Source organism: Salpingoeca rosetta (genome assembly GCF_000188695.1).
Source record: "Salpingoeca rosetta unplaced genomic scaffold supercont1.30, whole genome shotgun sequence".
In the NCBI taxonomy this organism is placed as follows: Eukaryota; class Choanoflagellata; order Craspedida; family Salpingoecidae; genus Salpingoeca; species Salpingoeca rosetta.
The window spans coordinates 319,478-337,879 of NW_004754904.1; the positions used below are offsets into that span (position 1 = coordinate 319,478).

General features: G+C 57.0%; 2 protein-coding genes across 2 annotated transcripts; both read left to right on the forward strand.

Annotated features, from left to right (window-relative positions):
• Nucleotides 1-7,002, forward strand: PTSG_09906 (histidine-rich metal-binding polypeptide). Its single transcript, XM_004989202.1, has 16 exons — nucleotides 1-252; nucleotides 632-832; nucleotides 1,006-1,082; nucleotides 1,323-1,522; nucleotides 1,879-2,012; nucleotides 2,335-2,369; nucleotides 2,556-2,622; nucleotides 2,825-3,126; nucleotides 3,312-3,416; nucleotides 3,612-3,681; nucleotides 3,951-4,073; nucleotides 4,514-4,627; nucleotides 4,947-5,078; nucleotides 5,328-5,432; nucleotides 5,728-5,788; nucleotides 6,025-7,002. The coding sequence occupies exons 1-16, from the start codon at nucleotides 64-66 to the stop codon at nucleotides 6,912-6,914; spliced, it is 2,805 nt and encodes a 934-aa protein (XP_004989259.1). The 5' UTR covers nucleotides 1-63; the 3' UTR covers nucleotides 6,915-7,002.
• Nucleotides 7,003-8,159: 1,157 nt separating this feature from the next.
• Nucleotides 8,160-18,353, forward strand: PTSG_12950 (uncharacterized protein; the record flags this gene model as incomplete). Its single annotated transcript, XM_004989203.1, has 12 exons — nucleotides 8,160-8,346; nucleotides 8,586-8,635; nucleotides 8,822-15,218; nucleotides 15,401-15,508; nucleotides 15,774-15,852; nucleotides 16,148-16,284; nucleotides 16,466-16,563; nucleotides 16,814-16,888; nucleotides 17,065-17,141; nucleotides 17,295-17,383; nucleotides 17,764-17,851; nucleotides 18,285-18,353. Exons 1-12 carry the CDS (start codon nucleotides 8,201-8,203, stop codon nucleotides 18,351-18,353), a joined length of 7,413 nt encoding a protein of 2,470 aa, XP_004989260.1. The 5' UTR covers nucleotides 8,160-8,200.
• Between the last annotated feature and the right edge of the window lie 49 nt (nucleotides 18,354-18,402).

The following is an 18,402-nucleotide window of genomic DNA, read 5'->3' on the forward strand; positions in this document are numbered from 1 at the left end:
CGAAAACTTTCACAAATTGTCCCAGTCAACTTTTCGTTCTTGTCCAACTGCAAGACCAACATCATGCGCGGTGGTTGCTGTGTTGTGAGAGGGCTGTTGTTGGCGGTGCTTGTCGCCGCAGCGGCACAGGGCGTCGCATCAGCATCGTCGTCGTCTTTGGCTGCATGGATCGGACCAGGGACGAAGTGGGTTGCAGTGAGCAATTGGCAAGACGGAACAACTCCGTGCGAAGATGATACCGTCGTTATCCAGGTATGTGGCTGTGTTCTGTTCTGTTCTGAGTCTGTTGTAGCAGTAGCTGTTCGTTTTGGGAGTTGAGGGGTTGTGTTGTTCTTGTTTCAGTCGTTCTGTGTTGTTTCGTGTATAGTTGGTTGTGCGTGCTGTGTGTTTTGTTGTGTTGAAGAGGATGGCATTCTCCGTTGTTTGCTAGCCCAGCCATGTTCCCCGATTGCTCCTCCCAACCATCATTCTATCACTCTGCAAATTCGCTTCCTTCCTGTCATGTCGTCGTCTCAAGTGCTGTTGACTTTTTGGTGCTCATACTCATCGCCCCACTCAACACTCACCCCACTTGTTGTTGTGTCCTTTTGTTTCCACCGTCTCTTCACCAAATCCCTTTCGTTCCTTGCAGGCCAGTGCTGGAGACACGGCCGTCGTGCAGCTGCCGCCGTCGCAAGTTCGCGTCGTGCACGCACTTGGACTCGGCCCATCAACCATGCTCCAAGTGCTGCCAAACTCCGTGCTTGCCTTTGAACCACCGGACAATGAGAAGGGCACGGAAGAGACGAGGGAGCGCGACGCGTACCCGTGCGCCCCGCTTGCCGATCTTCGGGTGAGTCGCTAAGGAAGTAAGGACGGCTGCCGTGAGGTTATTGGGAGCTCTGCTCATCATGCCCAACAATACTGCTCTGAAGGGCACTTGCACATCTTCTCACACCAGGTTTGCTCTGTATTGCCACCGACGGCGCGTGATGGCCGCGCACGTGTGATTTTGTGCATGAGCAGGTGGAGCCCGTGACAGGGAGCACACTCCTTGTGACCTGGTCAAGGGCAGCAGCGGGAGTGGACCGGGTCATTGTCAGGTGCGCACATGCAGGCGAATGAACGACGATGTGCACGAGGTTGACTTGGTGTTTGGAATGGTCTGGGGTTGGGTGCACTGATGACCTCGAGCAGCGCCTGTGCTGCTGATCGCCAAGCGCGGGACCCTCGATCTTGGTCAACTCCCCCCCCCCAATGCGTATGTCCCCGATAAGGTACATACATGCCTTGTCTCTCACACTGCTCAAACACGCGCATGGTTTGTTTGCGTGCCTGTGTAGCCTGGAGAGGGAAGAGGCGTCGGCCGGCCCACAGATCCCCGCCCTGTCCACGACGCAAGATGACGTTGCTGCCGGCCAAATGGCGGTTCATCGCCTGACTTCAGGCGCAGCGTACGCTGTGTCTGTATCCGTACAGTACAAAGAAAATGCAACCAGCCATGTCCCGGTTCTCACCACCTCCGTCAAGATGCCGCCCACAGGTGCCATGTGATCGTGTGAGAACTGTGCGTGCGTGTGTGCGTGTGTGTGTGTGCGCGTGTGTGCATGTGTGCGTGTGTGCGTGTGTGCGTGTGTGCGTGTGTGCGTGTGTGTGTGTGCGTGTGTGTGCGTGCGTTTGTGCATACGTGTGTGTTTTACATGGTGTTGTGTTGTGGTTCGTTGTGCTGGGCTGTGCCCGAGGCGGTGTAGCGTGTGTGTCTGTGATGACATGACATTGTCCTGTTTGGAATGCCCACTGCAAGCGTGATGGTGCAGAAGAAGCGTGCGTCCTATTCACCACTCGACCACTCATGCGGGGTTTTGTTCTTATTCCTTGTGTGGCACCACGGCACGCCAGTGTTCTGGATTGGGGATGGCGATGACACTGCGGTGTGGAGCGCGGTCTCATATTGGCTGTACGGGTCTGACACGAGCGGCCAAGGCACGCCACTCCGCCGTCCTGCATGCGACGACCACGTTGCTGCTGCCAATGTACGGCACTGCTTGCTGGCATGCCAGTACCACGGTGATGGTGGCGATTTAGTGTGGGGGAAAAGGAGAGGGAAAGAACTTGGACGTGTGTTTCGTGGCATGTTCGTAGCAAGCGGTAGTCATGATGCATCTGGTATGCACGTGTGGTGTATGTGTGTTTGCATTGATTGTTTGTGTGTGTATGTATGCATACATGTGTGTGTGTGTGCCCTCAGCGTCTTGTGTATCCTACATGTGTGCTTGTACACTTGTGCTTGCGTGCACTCTCTGTCTCTGCTTCTCCCTCAACTCTGCGCTGCTTTCTGATTGAATTCACCGATAGGACATCATCGTTGAAGGCAACCAGCGTGCGGACAGGTATCAGGCAACTGGCTGCTGTCGAGTGTCACATCATGTCACCTTCTGAAAGCTAGAGTGCGTGTGATCTGTGGTGTTACATCTGTTTGCCACACGTTGATAGCCGAGTCTACATCTTCACCAATTATCCTCTCTCACACACACACACAAACACACACACACACTCACACACACACACAATGCCAGTGTGTCGCTGAAGCCGAACACACATCTCTTCATTGCGCCCTCCTCAGCACTCTACTTTCCCTTCCAGGTGCGGTGGTGTCAGCGTCCCTTCACCAAGTGATCGTGGTTCCACGCAGTGTGTGCTCTTCTTAAATCCCTCAACCTGCTATTGCACACACACACACACACACACACACACACACACACACACACACACACACACACACACACGCTCACACTTACTCACTGTGAGCTTCGGCTTGTGTGCGTTTGCTTGGCGGTGGTGGCAGGGCGGTGAAGGGGAAGATGGTTTGGAGCCGTGCGAGCAGCCAACAACAACAACAGCAGCCACCACCACCACCACGTTCACCACCACCACCACCATCGCAACAACTACAGAGGCGGCAACGACGCTTCCAAGCACCACCACCACCACTAACAACAACGACGACGACGACGACGACATTCCTGATGTTGACGATGATTTGGCCGCCACAACCACAACCACAACCACAACGCTGGAACCCGGCGTTGATGTTGTTGTGCAGGCTGTTCTGCACATTTCGCAACCACCAGCTCATGTTAACACGAGGTGTGTGCGCGTGCGTGTGTGGTGTGTGTTTGCTATTGAAGCGAGCACCAACACTCATTGTTTGATGTCTCCCATCCGACCCCTCGCTTTCTCTCTCACTCCCTCTCACATACACACACATACACGCATACACACACACACACACACACACACACACACACTGCGCGCGTGACCTGTGCTCGCAGGCAATTGACTGCTGCCATCGCCATTGCGCTAGACGGGCGCTTGGATACACACATCTTCTCTCGTGGCGCTGTTGAAATCACAGCCGTTCTTGCAGCGGCAGCAGGGTACGATGTTGCATCATGCACATATCGTGCGCGTGTGCGTGTGTATATGTGAGCGCGTTTGTTGACGATGATGGCGGTGGGGTGGATGCAGATCGTAACTTTGAGAGGTGTAATGCTCTTGCTAGCTCTTGATGTCGCTTTGCTGACTCTCTCATGATTGGTTTCACCGCAACTTGTTGTGCCACACTCCCACAGCAACAGCACGGTCCTTGTTGAGCTGCGTGTGCCACCGGAACTCAAGTCCGACACCATCTGCACTCTTCCTGTGCGTGTCAAGTTTGCTTGTGTGCGTGCGTGTGTGCTTTTGTTTGTCGATGACCATGCATGCATGTGTGGGAGTGTGGGAGTGTGGGTGTGTGGGTGTGGGAGTGTGAGCTTGTGTGAGCTTGTGTGTGTGTGTGCATATGTGCGTGTTTTCAGCCTATTTAGGTGAGACTTGCACGGACTGACCACAATCGCTTGCTCCACGCTCTATGTGGCACTCTTGCAATCAATGACTCCCCTCCCTTCTCACCCATGTGCCACATTCTGCAGACATTGTTTGCGCCGTTCAGTGCAGTGGAGGCCGTGGTATCCATCTACACGAGCAATCCCCACATCTCTGTATCTCTTGTCTCCCTCACTCGCTGTCCAGCGTGCAACTGTCCCGCCGGCAAGGTGTGTGCGTGCTTGTGTGTGCGGCTTGTGTGTGCGGCTTGTGTGTGCGGCTTGTGTGTGTGTGTGTTGTGCGCATGCGTATGTGTGTGTGTTCTTGTGTTGTGCGCATGCGTATGTGCACCTGTGTGCGCCTCTGTGTGTGTGTACGTGGATGTGTAATGTGTGTATTTGTGCCTGTGTGTATGTGTGCGTATGCGTGTGCTGCTGATGAATTTGCGGCCATTTGTACTGTCGCCATTCTGTCCTGTGGGCCTCTGCTGTTCTGTGACCCCTTCCGCCTCCCGCTCCTTTCGCTGTCTCTTTCCTTCTCTCTTCTCATGGGAACCGCCCACTATGATTCACTGTGACTCACTACGCACCTTTCATTCCTCCAACGCACTGCACCACCACCATCACCATCACCACCACCACCACCACCACCACCATGCGTGTTGTTGTAGGCCACATGTCCCGCTGGCTCTGTACTGCACATCATCACGGGGGAGTGTCTGAGCCGCCCAACATGTGTTGACGGCTCCACCTGCACGTGTCCCTCCAACGGCGCACCAGAACTTGTGAGCAAGCGCGTGCTGCGTGCTGCATATTCTGCTCTGCATCTGTATGTGTGTTCCTGTGTTTGTATGTGTGTTCCTGTGTCTGTATGTGTGTGTTCGTGAGTTTGTGTGCATGTGCACGTGCCATGGTTTCCAACGCATCAGGATTCGCGCTTCTGTGCGCGCGATGGGATTCTGAACACGCTTTCATCTCCATCGCACTTTGTCACACTTGTATTCACACACTCACCTAACATAAGTGCTCATGTGATTGCCCCACATGTTTACACGCATTCAAACCTTCACGCTCACGCATGGTGTGTGTGTGTGTGTGTTGCAGGTTGATGGTTCGTGGGTGTGCCGCGTGGAGACAGTGTGCTCGTCAGAGAATGCGCGCTACGTGCCAGAGTTGGGCATGTGCGTCGTCGATGGCAACCCATCCCAAGCCAGTGGGAGCACCGGCAGTGCAGATGTACGCACGTGCATGCGTGCATATTTGCATGTATGCATGGTGGTGCACGTTTCTTGTGTGTGTGTGTGTGGCCGAGCTTTGCATGCTCGCTCCCCTGTTGGAGTGTTGGCGTTGAATGTATGTTCGCGGCCGAAAACAGTCATGTCACACGTTTTCCCATTCATTCGGAGAAGAAGTGTATGAGTTTCGCATCTCCTCACTGTCCGTGTCACACACACCACGGTCTCCACCGCTACTGTTTCATGACAGCCATCCATCGCGATTGGCGCCAGCGTCGGCGCACTCGCCCTTGTAATCATCGCTGTATTTGTCGTCTGGCTGCGTCGCACCGCAAAGCCACGCACAGCCGTGCAGGTACGAATTTGAGCATTGCAACGCGCCCGCACGTGGCGAACACAGTGATGTGAGCACACTCACAGTGGCACAGTGATCACATGCACACGCTTGTTCATTCAAGTTGGGGGTGGTGCGCCATCGTGTGACGTTGGTGCGTGCTTGGGGCGTGTTGATGTGTACGTTGTGCTTGTGTTTGTGTTTGTATTTGTACGTGTACGCGTATGTGTCGCGTGTTGAGTGTCTTGGTTCTACCTTATGCTATTGGTATGCGTTGCAGTGGCTAAGCTTTTGATTGCACACACTCATATGACAGCTTGGCGACACGTGGAGCAACAAGAATGCCTCGTCTCCGCCATTGTCCTTTTCACCATCGGGTGCGCAGTGCAGTCACATTGCAGAGCAGCAACGCACTGTTCTGTGGCCTGCTTGTTCCGATGAGGCTTTCCTGTGTTTGCGCACAGTCGCACGCGCCCGCCCCTCTCACAGCCACACGCACACATGCACGCACAAACACATTCCCCGTTCACTCACGCTGTCGCCATACATCCACACACTTTTTTCGCTCGCTCGCACGCACACTCACATACACCCATCATACGTGACTGTTTAGGTTCGACGTACCACGCCAATCCAATGTGGCAGCCGCCCCCTGGTCATGTGGGCGACACGACAGCAAGCGAGGCCGACTATGCAGATATGAACGGCTTCACCGGCGCTGACGACTACCTGTCACCCGTCTCGGGTGCCTCGTCCTCCACCGCCACCAATGGCAATGCGTTGTCTGAACGCGCGCAGAGGAGTCCTGCCCACGCTCAAGAAGCTGTAGCGTCCAGTGGAGTTTACGCCACGCCAGCCTGGCAAGCAGCCAAGCAGCAACAGCACAACGGGGAGGCAAGACAATTCCAAGCACCGCCATCATCATCATCATCACTGCCTTCGTCACAAGCGGGCACGACACAGTGGCAGCGTGCAAACGTGTATGGGTTGCGTGGGGTGTCATCAGCAACGCCGCTGCCACCACTGCCGCGTCAGCACCAGGGCAGCAGGGTGGCTGAAGAGCCCACGGCCGACTATGGGTTTGAGTATGACGACATGCCTTGCCAAACAACTGCAGTGCCACCGCAGGCACATGCTCCTGGCAATCAACAGCGGCCGCAGCCGCATTTGTACAATGTTGCGCACTCCAACACGCTCCACCCGTCGCGTGGTAGCAGCAATGCCGTGTATGACAACTGTTTGCCTGCTGTCACTGCTCGTGGTGGTAGCAGCGGTGACGGCGGCGATGCCGAAGCCACATATGACACGATTGAGGCACCAGCACCACCTCCCATCGTTCCCCGCGCAAACACCAAGCGCAGCCAGCAGCGGCAGCAGCAGGGATCAGTTCCTGCACGCCATTACGAGAATCCAGCGTACTCGCGGCGCCAGGACGGCGTCACGCTGAGGGCCCGCCCCCACACCTTGTTCGCTGACGGGGATGATGATGAGCAGCAGGCATGATGGCGGTGGCGCTGCAGGTGCCGCGTGTGTTGTTGTTGCTGTTTAAGTTGTTGTTGTTTAAGTTGTTGTTGTTGTTGTTTAAGTTGTTGTTGTTGTTGTTGTTGTTGGTGGTGGTGGTGTTGAAGCCCTTGTTGTTGTTGTTGTTGTTGTTGTTGTTGTTGTTGTTGTTGTTGTTGTTGTTGTTGTTGGTGGTGGTGGTGATGGTGGTGTTGAAGCCCTTGTTGTTGTTGTTGTTGTTGTTGTTGTTGTTGTTGTTGTTGGTGGTGGTGATGGTGGTGGTGGGGTGTTTCATCGTGCGTGGCTGGCTTCTTGCTTGTGTCGTATGCATGCATGTGTGCATGCCTGTGTTGTTGTTTTCTGTTTGCGATGCGCTGTCTGCTGGCCATCGTTTACTCCAGATGCCCACAACAAGACACAAGCCGCACCAAGTTGCACAAGCAAAAAGTGCAACAGCAATGCAACCCAAGCACACACACACACACACACACACAAACGAAGTGAATCAATCAATCATACAACCACCGCGCAGCTTGCATCCACTCTCTCCTCTTCACTTTCCCCTGGAGAACGTCCTTTATGCGCTTCCGTTCTGTCAATGGCAAATTGTCGAGGAGGAAGAAGAAGGATAAAGCAGATCAGCGTTTGTGTGTGAGTGTACGTGAAAAACGTGGGCCGTCAAAGCGAGCGGGTGCTGGACAGCAAAGCAGCTCGACGCAGGGCAAAGGAAGTGCCGCAGATCAACACGGCGACCATTCGACAGACGTCGCATTGAAGCAGGACAAGATACCATGACACAGATGCACGCACACACACACACACACACACCCACACACACACACACACGCACGCACACACACACAAACGCACACACACACACACACACACACACACACACACACACAACATGAAACTACCAGCTCCGGCCCCACACGCGCCTCCCCTCTGCGTTGTGCTTCTTACAGCAATGCGCTTGATGTGGATTGTGTCGTTGACAGCTGTGACCAGAACAGTTTGGTTTCCACTCGCAATCTCAATCCTCTTCATTGGCGCCGACTTGAGCACCTGTCAATATATTCACAAAAGTGTGTTGTCATCCACACGAGAACACAGAGTACTGACGCCCCACCCCACACCTTCACGGCGCTACACACACACACACACACACACACACACACACACACACACACACACACACACACACACACACACACACACACATACATACATCCCACGCTCACCCGGTGTAGGATGGTGGCAGCGACGCGTACCTGCTGAGCATCAAACACATGCCCAACGATAGCTTTGTTGGGCTTCAGTTTATGATTGGCAACATGATGACTGCCATCGCCTCGTTTGGAGAGCTGACAACGTTGCCCCATGTCGATTCCGCCCTCTTCTTCCCCAAACGAGCGCCCGACAGCATCACCATCGCGTACGTGTGCCCGTGCTCGTGTATGTGTGTGTGGTGGCGTGAGCGTGAGCGTGTGCGTGCAATTGTGTTTGCGTTTGTGTTGTGTTTACAGTTTTGTGTGCATGTGCATGTGTGTGTATGTGTGTCATCGGTTCATGCGTAGGCGTGTGTATGTGTTTCTCACTTGTGTGCCTTCCATGCACGTGCTCACGTGCCTTGTGACTGTTCGCCCACCTCGTTGTTGTGATTTCACAATGCAGTATCCCAGACAACTTTGAAGACAAGCTTCGCGCGGCTTTGCACCAATCAAGTAAGACGTGCGCCCTCACAACCACTTGTCTCCGCACACACCCACACACGCACACACGCACACACACACGCACGCACACACACACGCACACACACACACACACAAGACGTACGTGTGCGCCTTTCTATGCTTCTCACTCTTCCGGTGCCACCACGAACATGCTTCCCCTCTCCAATCATTATTCAGCACGCATGGTGCTTGGCACGAGCGCGCCTGCTGTTGTTTCAGCACTCAACAGCCTTGCGCGGCAGCCAGTTGTCCCCATGACATACCCGACTGTCGCCAATGAAGCAGAGGTGGAGGCCATTGTGCAGGCCGCGGATGCCCTCAGCGGTGGCCGCGCTGTGCCATTGCTGCCGCCGCCCACATCATCGACGTCATCGTGTGCGTGTGAACCAACGCCTAACGACGACGAGGACGAGGAGGAGGAGGAGGCTGCCACGGCTGGAAAGCGTAGCAAGACCATAGGAACACGCGGTGAGGGGAGCGACGATGATGACGACCACGAGGGTGGCGAGGACTTGGACCAAGAGGAGGACGGCACTGGCACTGGCAATGAGGACGAGAGCGACAGTGACGTCAGCCAGCCCACAGTGAAACAACCCGTGCGCCGAAAATCGCGCCGGCGCAGGTTCTGCTTGGGCCCGAGAGCCAGGCGCAACAGAGCACGCAAGGCAGCAATGAAACGGGCAAAGAATCAAGCGGCAAAGGCAGCAAAGGCAGCAGCGGAACAGGAACAGGAGCAGCAGCATGCGCAGGCGCAGCCGTTGGAGAAGCAAGGTGCCGCGGATGTGGTGTCTGCGATACCAAAAGGTGAACAAGTTCAGGTGCAGGAGGCAGTTCAGCAGCACAATGCCGATGGTTCTGGCACATCTGGTGCTGCCTCCGTGCCGCTGCTTAGCGTCAACCCCGAGAACGAGCTCACGTCGTCCAGGCAGAAGCAGCAGCGGCGCGCCCAGTCTGCGTTGACGCCCGTGGTGTCTGCAGCAAATACCATCGTCACCACTACTGAGACTGCGTTGTCTTGCCCACCCGCACCCATGGTTATTGACAGTGGCAGCGGCAGCAGCGGTACGCATTCCACGCTGAGGGACTTGCTGTCGTCGGTTCCGTCGTTGACAACGTCGCCAACAGCGCCACCACCTCAGGCCGCATCTGAGCCGCAAGGGCCCGTAGCAGCGCTTGTGCCGACGGTGAGCGAAGCAGCCGCCATCACGCCGGCCGTTGTACAGCCGCCATCAGCGACGAGCTGCTCACCAAATAACCCATGGGCGCTCGCAGCCGGCACCGGACCCACCGCACCGGCAGCAGGCCTGCCTGACACAGCAGCGACAACCACCACAGCAGCGACAACCACCACAGCAGCGACAACGACAACAGTACCAGTCGCGTCCGCTGCGCACACGGCGGCTTCGCCGTCCCTCACACCCACGGTCGCTCCAGCGGCCCTCATCACAGTTGGTCCGTCAGCAGAGCGTGCAAAGCGGTGCTCACCCCCGAATACACGCGCTGGCGAGACAGAGGCAGGCAACAGCAACAACAGCAACAACAGTGACAACAGCAGCAGGCGAAGCAGCCCCAACCGCGGTGCCAGCAACAGTGATGACGACGATGATGATAGCGATGACGATGCTACGACGGATACTGGAGCACGTCGCAAGCAGGGCCAGCAGAAGCAGGACACTGCAGCGCCACGCATTCAAGAGGCCGCCGCCACCACAACCGCAGCAAGCACAGAGTCGAGTACAACGACACCTGTTGCTGACAGCGGCGGTGACGACAATGGTGATGATGGCGATGATGGCGATGGAGCCCGAGCAGCACAGGCAGCAGGAGTCGTGTCGCTCGTGCCAACAGTGAACCCGGAAAACGCCCTTGGAGACTGCGTGCCTGTTGTGTGCGGGCCGCCGTTGCCGCGGCGTGCAACGGGGAAGAAGAATCGCAGCAGCCGCAAGCGCCGGTCGCCACGCTCAACGGCATCCACGCCCACGCGAACAGCCAACACAACACCGGCCAAGGTTGATGCTGGAGATCCTGCAGACGATACTGGCGATGATGATGACGAAGAGGAAACAGCCGCTGCAGCCACAGCGACAACAACAACAACAACAACAACAACAACAACACCTGCTGCTACAGCAACACCCAGCAAAGTTGGACAGCACAAGCAGGATGGGCGGACGGGAAGCAATGCGCCGGGAGCCAGCAGCGGGAGCAACACGGTAGTGACGGCGGCAATGCCAGCAGGTACACGCTCACAAAACAGTAGCGCCACCACTACCGCAGCGACAGCACCGGCAGCGACGACAAGCACGCCTGCTGCACATGCAGGTCATGGAGCAGCACATGCCAGTAGCCCGGCTGTCAGTGGCAGGCGCGGGCACTCTGCCGACAACAGCAGCAGCACCGCCACCCCCAGCACCACCAGCAGCAGTAGCAGTAGCAGTGGCAGCAGCAGTAGCAGCAGTAGCAGCAGTAGCAGTGGCAGTGGCAGTGGCAGCAGTAGTAGTAGCAGCAGCAGCCCCGCCAGCACGCGCACCTTTGGTGCGAGCAGCCGCAGCATTTCCGATCCTTGCATGGAGAGCACATCGGCGTCCACGACACCAGTGACTGCCACTGCTGCCACAGCGGCCACAACCACATCAAGAGCGCCATCCGTTCCCAGTGCTCCACCCACGACGAACGCAGCTGCGACGAGGGCTGCGGCCGTTGTGCCCTCGACCTCAACCGCAACCAACGCTGTTTCCAGGCGGAGCACAGTCACCGCTGCCGCCGCTGCCAACAGCCAGAGCCAACAACAACAACAACAACAACAACAACAACAACAACAAGGCAGCGGTGGCAATGGCGATCGTGACAGTGATGGCGGGACCGGCTTAGCATTACCTGAGGAAGACATGTCGATTCTTCCCGAAGACGTTGCAGTTGCTCTGCAGACCAGCTACGAAAATGCGCCAGCGCTCCTGCGCAAGCAGATTGACAAGCACGGCCTGCTGCCGGCACTCACCAGGAGACTGGCCGAGCACATTTCCCAGCACGGCATGGGTGAGGTGGCTGCCGCGCTGTCGCAAGTTCAGAGGCTGCACCTGTTTGAGGTGCGGAAGCGGTATCAGGAACGCATGCGCGCGCACCAGCAACGTTTGAAAGCAGAGCGCGAGCAGAGAGCATCCAACTTGATGAAAATGCAGCGTTTCTGCGAAACGCAAGAGCAGCAACAGCAACAACAACAGCAACAACAGCAGCAGCAGCAGCAACAACAACAGCAACAACAGCAACAGCAGCAGCAACAACAACAACAACAACAACAACAACAGCAGCAGCAACAACAACAACAACAACAACAACAACAACAACAACAACAACAACAACAACAACAACAACAACAACAACAAGGACAGCAACAGCAACAAGGACAGCAAGAGCAAGGAGATGGTATCGGCTCTGATCTGCTTCAGCATGCGCCACCCAACCTTCTCAGCATCATGCACCAGGTCGATGTTGACAAAGCAAGCGACGCAACTGTCGGGGCTGTGGCGTTGGCGATAGATGACGAGCTTCAACGTCGGGGTGTGTCCAAGGAACAGGCTGGGATCATCGGCCAGCTGTTTGTGCGCACGTTCAACACGGCGCGATCACATCATCGACAGCAGCCGGAGCCGCTGCCGCTGCTGGCGGGTGTTGTCCGAAATGTGCTGGCGGCTATGAGGCCGCTGCTGGAGTCAAGCATGTCTTCTATGACCGTGGCGGCGACAGCAGCGGCAACGCTCGCACCCTCGGCATCTTCGACAAAAGGCCTGCCCACAGCACCGGCATCACGTGCGCCCCGTACATCAAGTGTCCTGTCCTCGCTGCCGCCAACGCCACTGCTATCGCAGTTCTACCCGCTGGCGCCCAGCTCCAGCTCATCCAAGAGGTCCCAGACGTTCACCAACATGCCCAGCGTGTACAACCCGCCCATGTCCACGACCACGACAACGACAACCGCCACCACTACTGCAACGTCTTCATCACGCACGAGCCGCCGCCATGGCGGAAGCCGCGCGGCAAAGAAGTCCAAGGGCAGCAAAGCACCAAAGAGCAACAAGCGTGCACGCAGCAGCGGCAACAACAGCATCCGTGCTCAGCTTCCTACCGTCAACACATCGGCCACAACAGCAGCAGCAACAACAACAACAACAACAGCAGCAGCAGCAGCAGCAGCAGCAGCAGCAGCAGCAGCAGCAACAACGACAAAAGCAGGCCACATGGGTTCTGTTTCCACAGCTGTTTCCATTGCCCGCGATGTGAGTGGCAGTGGGCGACACACGGGTGCACCTGCTCGTGCTGTTCCGGGCGTGGCGTCGACATACCCCTTTACGCACCCTGCCGCTGCTTCCATGATGCGACATGCGGCTCCAGCAGTCAACGGCCCCGCCGCAACAGCAACAGCAGCAGCAGCAGCTTCAGATGATTCGCTCAGCATCGCTGCGTCCAACTACCTGCAGACGTCACCCTATTCTGTTGTTGAAGATGGCCAGCATCTGCAGCACCAGCACGCGCCGCACAGCCAGCACCAGCAACAAGCGCACGTGCAGCAGCAACAGCAACAGCAGCAACACTATCATCACCACCAACAGCCGCCGCAGCCACAGCCACTTCTTCCGCTTTACGGGGGTCTGCATGTTTCTGCTGCGCCATCCACGTATGACCTGGCGTCTGGGCGTGTACCCGGTCCGTTCGACATGCTCACTGCTCCGACGGCGTCCGCACCTGTGCGCCGGTTCTTTCCGAGCCATCATCCAACACACACGACAACGCACGCGACCACGCAGGTGGACGCTCGTGTGCTTCCACAGCCACCCTCCACGAGTCAGCAGCCAGCATCGCGCGTGGTGCCGGCACTGTTGGATCCGCAGCTTGCATACATGCAAGCTCACCCACCCCCTCCCCATCGGCATCAACAACACCAGCCACAGCAGCAGCAGCAGCAGCAGCAGCACGCGCGCTATCCTGCACGACAGCAGGGCGGGTATCAGCCACAGGAAGCGTTCGAGCCACGGCCACAGCAGTATGAGCCACAGCAGCAGGGCGAGCACCATCATGCGCAGCCGGCACCGCTTTCGGCTCCCCCGCATATGCTGGTTGCCAGTACGCAACAAGCGGTGCCGATGACTTTGCACATGACGCCAAGGTTGCCTCCCAACCTTGCTCTGGACCACACCGCACCCCGCTTCCAGCAAGAGCAGCACCAGCACCCACAGCGACAACAGCCGCAGCCGTTCTATCATCCTCAGCAACCACCACAGCGACAACAACAACAGCAGCAGCAGCAGCACGCACCACAGCCAACAGCACATAGCGTTTCTGCTGCGATGATGTCGCCAGTTCCACAGCGAGCGCCCACACTCCCCGTCTCCTTTGCGGACCTGTTTCCCTTGACCCCGCCCCCAGCAGATGCAGTGCCAGCTTCGCCAGACCACCGCATGCCGTTTGCACTGTCGTCCATGCATGAGCAGGCCGGTCTTGCGTCCCCGTTTCCTATGCAGCCACCGCCGCATCCACGAGCACAGCACCAGTACCAAGCCCAACAACAACAGCAACATCAGCACCAGCAGCACGAGCCTCGTCACCCACAGCACCCACACCACCCTCAGCAACATCCCTACCATCCCCAGCAGCAGCAGCAGCAGCAACGGCTTGGGGATGTGTCGCACTACGGCTCGCTACCCCAGGTTGATGGGTTTGGCTCTGGGCCTCCATCACCAGCGGGCTTTGGCGGAGACAGTGGCGGGGCGACAGTCCCCGCGGCCACCACTGCAGCGCGCTCACCAACGGTGACATCTCTCCTGAGCAGCAAGCTCGTGCAGCCTGGTGCTTGCCGCGGCAGCAACAGCCGCACCCAAAACGCCGGCGGTGCAGTGGCTAGCACTCAGCAGCCAGAGGAGAAGGGGAAGGAAGACTGCAGCGTGCACGTTGCGGCTGTTGCAGTGAATGCCGTGGAACCAGAAGGGCAAAATGGCGAGGACGCTGGTAAAGAGCCGGCATCGCCAAAACAGCAGCAGCAGCAGCAGCAGCAGCAGGTGGCGACGGCCGAGATGTTGGCCAGTGCACCTGGAGGTGCAGGCGAAGGAAAGGGCATGACAGCAGCAACGGCGTTGACGGCGGTCATTGAGACGATATCTGCTGCCCCGCTTTCGGGGCAGCAAGGTAGGGTGAGCGATGAAGGTTGCCTTGGCGGGGATGGTGCGGCGTCAGGGCCGCCAACGAAGAAAGCCCGAGTGGGGGATGCTGCTGGCAGCACGTCTGCGGACTGCGCTGTGATTGGCGACGACGCCAGTGCGCCCAACGCCGCCCGCATCACTGTTGGACCGCCGGCCCCTTCGAGCGACTCGGTACCGCAGCAGCAGCAGCACCCCGCGGCCATGGCGGCAGCCACAAATGCATCACCACTGTCGGGGGGTCCCGCCTCTGTGGGGGATGCTGAGCTGAGCGGCCTTGACTTCAATACGCTGCTTGCCCTGCTGTACCATGGCGAAGCGCCGCCGGGCCCGCGTCGTGGGCGCCGTCAGCGCAACCAGGCAACCAAGTTTGACGTCCTCTGCAGGTATGTGTGCGTGTGTGTGCGTGTGTGTGTAGGCGTGTGCATATGTGTGTGTGTGTGGAGGGGGTGCCTCTTTGCATGTGCATATGTGCATGTGTGTGTGTGTGTAAATGTGTGTTTTCATACGTGTGTTGTGAACTGCATGAACCTAACACCGCGTGCCACGGTTTGCTGCATGCTCGCAGAGCAAGCCAGCAAGTTGGCCAGTTTGTTCAGGTTTCCTGCGACGTTGTTGATCGCGAGCGAAGGACAATTGTCTCGCCAAGTGTGCTCACCGTCATGGACTTCCATGCGTACGTTCTATTAACCCGTCGTTGGAGCAGTGAAGGGAAGGGAAGAGGGGAAGGGAAGCGTGGGTGATGCTCTAATGCTGTGTGAAGAAGAGGAGAACGGGGGCGGAGAGTGAATCGGGTGACATAGACCAGCCGCGCTGACGCTCGTGTGCTTGCCTCAAGTTTACAGCATTGTGCGTGCTCTTACGTGACTCAAAACGTTCCCTTTCTGTGGTGGTGTCACGTGGTTTCCAAACCATCACTCTTTGCGTTTTCTTTGATGCAGGCATCTCTCCGACATGGAGGTGATTGGTCTGCTCGCTGGCAAGTATGACGAGGCGACGCGGTGCATCCACATTCTGGAGGTGCGTCCACGTGCATGAATGCATGTGTGTTTGTGTGTGTGCGTGTATACGTGCATGCATGTGCACGACAGTGTGTGCGACTGCGCGCGCGACACTATGTGCTCGTCTGATTGACAACCACAAGAGCAACAGCATCAGCAACAACAATAGCCATTGAGGCCAACATGAGCCACACCTTTGCGCGTGTGTGTGCGCAAAATACCACCATATTTCCACCATCGTACTCAGGCTCACGCTCGACCCCTGCCCCTCCTGCGCGATCATGTTCTTATTTGTGTGCTGGTGCTGTTTGCAGGCGATTCCGTGCACACCGATTGAAGACGGGGACTGGCAGACGCGGCGGCACAGCGTGGAGCTCCTGCCCACGAGTCAGTTGCATGCCGCGCAGATTGCAATCAAGAAGGGGCTCACGCCTCTTGGCTGGTACCACAGGTGTGCACCGCGTGCGGCCTCTGTGTGTGTGTGTGTGTGTGTGCTGGGTACGCGTTGTGGTGGTGCTGGGTGTCATGTTTGCGCGATATGCGTTGGTCCGAGCCCAGTCACTTCCACCTTTGTGGTGGTCATGCCTCGTCGTCTCATGCTTCACGATTTGCACTGTGTCGTGTGCTTGCAGCCACCCGTTCTTCTGCCCGGAGCCCTCTGTGCGCGACTTGATGAACCAGGGAACGATGCAGGGGCAGCACGCTGGGCGCTGGGTCGGCTTCATCATCTGTACGTCGTCACCCGCGCATGGGCTTGCTTTGTGCATGGTGCCGTATTTTTTTTGTCGGAGAAGGGCGCGGAGTGTGTGTGTGTGGGGTAGCGGGTATGGGATAAGGTGGTTGTAAACTTGTTTTGACTGAAAGAAGAAGAAGAAAAAGACGCGTGTCCGGAACTTGGCACGCGCGCGTGCGCATTGTAGGTTGCATTCACACTGACACATCTTGTGTGCGTATCCGTCCTCATCTTTGCTTCCCCACAGCGCCGCGCAGCTCGGGCTTGGAGAGCGAAATTCGCTGCTTCTCCATTGGCGAGGAGAAAGCTGTCGGCGACATGTGTAAGTGCTGCTCGGATGTGAGCCAACACACACACACACACCATCACGTGCACTTGCATCTACATGTGTGCATACGTGTGTGCGTGTGCATGCGCGAGTGTGCAGTCAGGCATGTGCAGTAGCTTGTGTTGCGCGTTGTCGTTTCTTCTCACTCAGTGTGCTGTTTGCACATGCAGCGATTGGACAGCCGCAGCGCCTGGAGTACATTGTGAACGACGAGCCCGAACTGCAGCCCTTTGTGTCCCGGCGCATGGTGAGTGCTTGCAGTGGCACACGCACGCACGCACGCACGCACACACACACACACACACATCAAGCACATTGCATCTTAGCCCACACGCACATGCCGTGCGCTGCGCCAATTCTTTACTGCTGCTCATTCACGCCCAACGTGCTTTCCTTGCAGGTGGAGCTTGCCATGTACTATCAGTGTTACCCGAAGCGCCTGTCCATGGTTACCAAGCACATGCAGACAACCTTCCTTGAGAAGACGTGGTTAGTGCCTAACACCCTGCTGGTTGTGCATGCCTACCTTCAACGTGTTTGGTTGCTTTTCAAGTGTTGTGGGCTGTCTGCCAATATCCTTTGAGGCAAACGGACGTGTGATGATGCATCTCCAAGACAACCACCCACCCACAACCCCCCCCCACACACACACAGACAAACACACACACAGACAAACACACACACACACATACACACACACACACACACACACATTACAAACACATACACACGCGCGCGTGTGCGCACAATCGCACGCCCATACCCCCATACCGCCCTGACATACCTGCGTGTACGCGCATGCACGATGTCTGCGATGCTCATGCACCTGTGATATCTCTACCCACATGGCGCCCTTTCGTGTGGTGCAGCATCTCTGTTGGCAGCCGGCTGCCAGAAGCCATGTCGCTAACAGTGAAACAGGCGTTCCTCTTTTGCATCTACTCCTTGCTGTTCATGGTGCGTACGCCATATGGCGATGGAGGCTGTGAGACTGTGAACGTGGTGACGCAAGCATGCCCATCTTCGTTTGCCATGCGATTGTGCACGTGTTGTTGGGGTTGCGTGCAGTATCAGGCAGGCAGACTTCAGCGTACCGTTGCATGCTTGCTTTGCGCTGTGCCGTGCTGTTCCCCTGCTCAGTGCTGCCACCTTGTGCTCACTTCTCTCCCACACACACACACACACACACACACACACACACACACACACACACACACACACACACACACACACACACACACACACACACACACACACACACACACGCACGCGCACGCACGCACGCACACACACAACACACACACACACACGCACGCACGCACACACACAACACACACACACACTTTCTTCCTCACACACACACACTCTCCTCTTTGTGACTGTCCATCAGGCCGAGCGCTTCACCAGCGAACGTCAGCAGCTGGAGAAAGCTGACAAGCGCACACGCCCGACTGCCTGACAGCTTCACACCAACCCCCGTGTCTCACAAACTTCACAACAGCTTCTGC